The sequence below is a fragment of the Acanthisitta chloris genome, unplaced genomic scaffold (genome assembly GCF_000695815.1).
Source record: "Acanthisitta chloris isolate BGI_N310 unplaced genomic scaffold, ASM69581v1 scaffold37496, whole genome shotgun sequence".
Taxonomy (NCBI): Eukaryota; Metazoa; Chordata; class Aves; order Passeriformes; family Acanthisittidae; genus Acanthisitta; species Acanthisitta chloris.
The window spans coordinates 13,248-15,862 of NW_008679339.1; the positions used below are offsets into that span (position 1 = coordinate 13,248).

The 2,615-nt window shown below is 49.0% G+C and overlaps 1 protein-coding gene across 1 annotated transcript in view; it reads left to right on the plus strand.

Annotated features, from left to right (window-relative positions):
* The window catches only part of KY (kyphoscoliosis peptidase), a gene marked incomplete at its 5' end in the record, with an annotated part of 14,743 nt that extends 12,570 nt beyond the window's left edge, over window positions 1-2,173 (plus strand). Inside the window, 2 exons of the mRNA XM_009077251.1 lie at window positions 216-406; window positions 1,266-2,173. Coding sequence (XP_009075499.1) covers window positions 216-406; window positions 1,266-2,173 — 1,099 coding nt within the window. The remainder of the gene's footprint in view (window positions 1-215; window positions 407-1,265) is intronic.
* Between the last annotated feature and the right edge of the window lie 442 nt (window positions 2,174-2,615).

Genomic DNA, 2,615 nt, shown 5'->3' on the forward strand with positions numbered 1-2,615 from the left:
CAGTGCAAACACCTGGGGTTTATCCCAAAGCTCAGCATTCACCCTGGAAAGGAAAGGCCAAAGCTCAGGTTTCTTCTCTACCTGGAGACTTTCCAACTCACCAATCTCAGTTACTCAGCAGCCCAAAACACTCCAACTTGAAACCATCACCACTGTGGAAGGGAAGAATTTACTATAGTTACTCCATTGCCTTTAATATCTCCTCCTTCTTCCAGGTACAATGAGTTCTATTTCCTGACTCACCCGGCTCTGTTCATTAACAATCACTTCCCAGATAACAGTAACTGGCAGCTTCTTAAACCCACCCTGACACTGAAGGAATTTGAGAACAACATACTGCACAACAGCAACTTCTACAATTTGGGCCTGCTGGCTGCCCAGCCAGAGACACCCATCATCCAAACAGGTAACATTCTATGGAAGGGAAGCTGTGGAGCATCTTCCCTGACACATCCCACGTCCACCACACACTGTTGTGCACTTCTTTAGGCAGTGCTGAACACTCTGAGCTAAGTCCAGCAGCTCCTCTAACATAAAGACACTCAGTGCCACCACTGAATGACAAAGCCCATGTTTAAGATAACCTCCCCAGGATTTTCAAAGAGCTGCAGAAATTCAACTGGATGGCTAATTTATGAACGCTAAGGACACAGAGTTAAAACTTAGAGGCAACAACATTTTAGGGCTTAATGAGGTCTTCAAGCTGTTTGGGAACAGGCTCAGAGGGAGGTTGATTGTCTCATATCTACATATTAGAGGATTCCTGCACTTTGAAGCTTCTGGGAGCAGCTACTGGACTAGTAATCGGGTCTAATCACTTCTAATTAAGCCCCTCATGAGCACATGGGCCAATCACAGCATTATAGAATCCTATAATGGTTTAAGTTGGAAGGGACCTTAAAGATCAGCTAGTTCCATCCCCTTGCCATGGGCAGGAACACCTTCCACTAGCCCAGGTTGCTCCAAGCCCCATCCAACCTGGCCTGGTGTTGCGTTTCAGTTCTACTTCATATCCTATCAGTCACAGCTCCATTTCAGTGTAACCAGAACAGGATTAATGCACATCTCTAAAACATCTCCTTGCTCTTCTGGGGCACTGGTACAAGCAGACAGCTGACAAGCTATGACCTGCCAATTGCAGCTCTTTGTTTCACCACTGGAGAAGCAGCAATTTACTGGGACAGATTAGCCTTCTCAGAACAGGGCACACATGCTAAAAACACACTGACACTCCTATGGAGTCTCTTTTATTTTGTGTCTCCTAGTAAATGGGAAAGCCTCTGTATCCGTGGATTGCCGTGGTGGCATGTTGTTTATGTTTAAGCTGAAGGGAAGAGCTGAACATGGATTAATGACCTTGAAAAAGAAAGGAATGAAGCTGGATATCTACCCCCAGAAGACAGGGAGTCACCAGCTGGAGATCTTTGCCAAGCCCTCCAAATCTGAGGATTTGGATGATGTATACGAATGTGTGTTGAAGTACATCGTGGAATGTGAGTCTGTGGACGAGTCCATGTGCTTCCCCAAGGACCTGCACCAGCCCGTGGGGCCGAGCTGGTTCTCGGAGCGCCAAGGCTTCCTGAGGCCATCACACTGCGAGCCCATCATCCACACCAACGACGGGCGCTGCTCCCTCACCTTCACCCTGGGCAGGGACATCAGCGTCCTGGCCACGCTGCACTCCGACCGCAGCAGCCTGACGGAGGACGTGGCCAGGAGGCACATCATGCAGATCCACCGCGGGAACCAGATCGAGCTGAAGATCCACCTCCCGCACCCCGGGAAGTTTGTCCTGAAAATCTACGCCAAGAAGAAGTCGGATCCTGGCAATTACGACTACGTCTTCAACTACCTCATTACGTGCCTGAACAGGGAGGTGAAGTGGCCACCCTTCCCCCAGAGCTACAGCAAGTGGCTGGAAGACTACGAGATCCTGGAGCCGCTGTCCGGTTTGCTGCCAGCCAACCGCAACGTCCAGTTCAAACTCAAAATGCACAGTGTAGCGAAGGTGCTCGTTCAGGCTGAGGACACTTACCCTCTCACCGAGAACAGAGGCTGCTGGGAGGGAACCTGCAACACCTCGGGGTGCAGGGAGGTGTTTGTGATGGTGCACGAGAACGCCAACCACAGCTTCTACTCGCACGTCCTCAAGTACATAGTTGAGACCCAGTAATGTCCCCTCCTTGTTCTTTCACTCACCTGCATGAACCAACCTTTCCAACGTGCCCCAGAACAGCACAGCTGTAGGAGATCACTCATCCTCTCAACCAAACGTGTTCCTTCGACACATGCAGGTCAAACCTGGAGGCTTTTGCAAGACCATGGGCTCAAAGATGGTCAAAGAAGCAGAAAATCCTGTTAAGAAGGGAGAAGCAGTGGAAGACACAAGATAAAACCCTCAAATACATTTCAGTAACAGTGTCCAGATAAATATCTCAAAGGAAACAACTGACTGTGTAACCACAGGTTATTCTGTGCCAGCAGTGATTGCAGCTTTCCAAGTGATGGACCATAAGAAATCTTACAGTGATTATCCAAGAAGAATTCACCTAGATATGGCGGCACAGGATGGAGGGAGTGCACTCTGGTTATGACCATCACTATCAGACACAAAG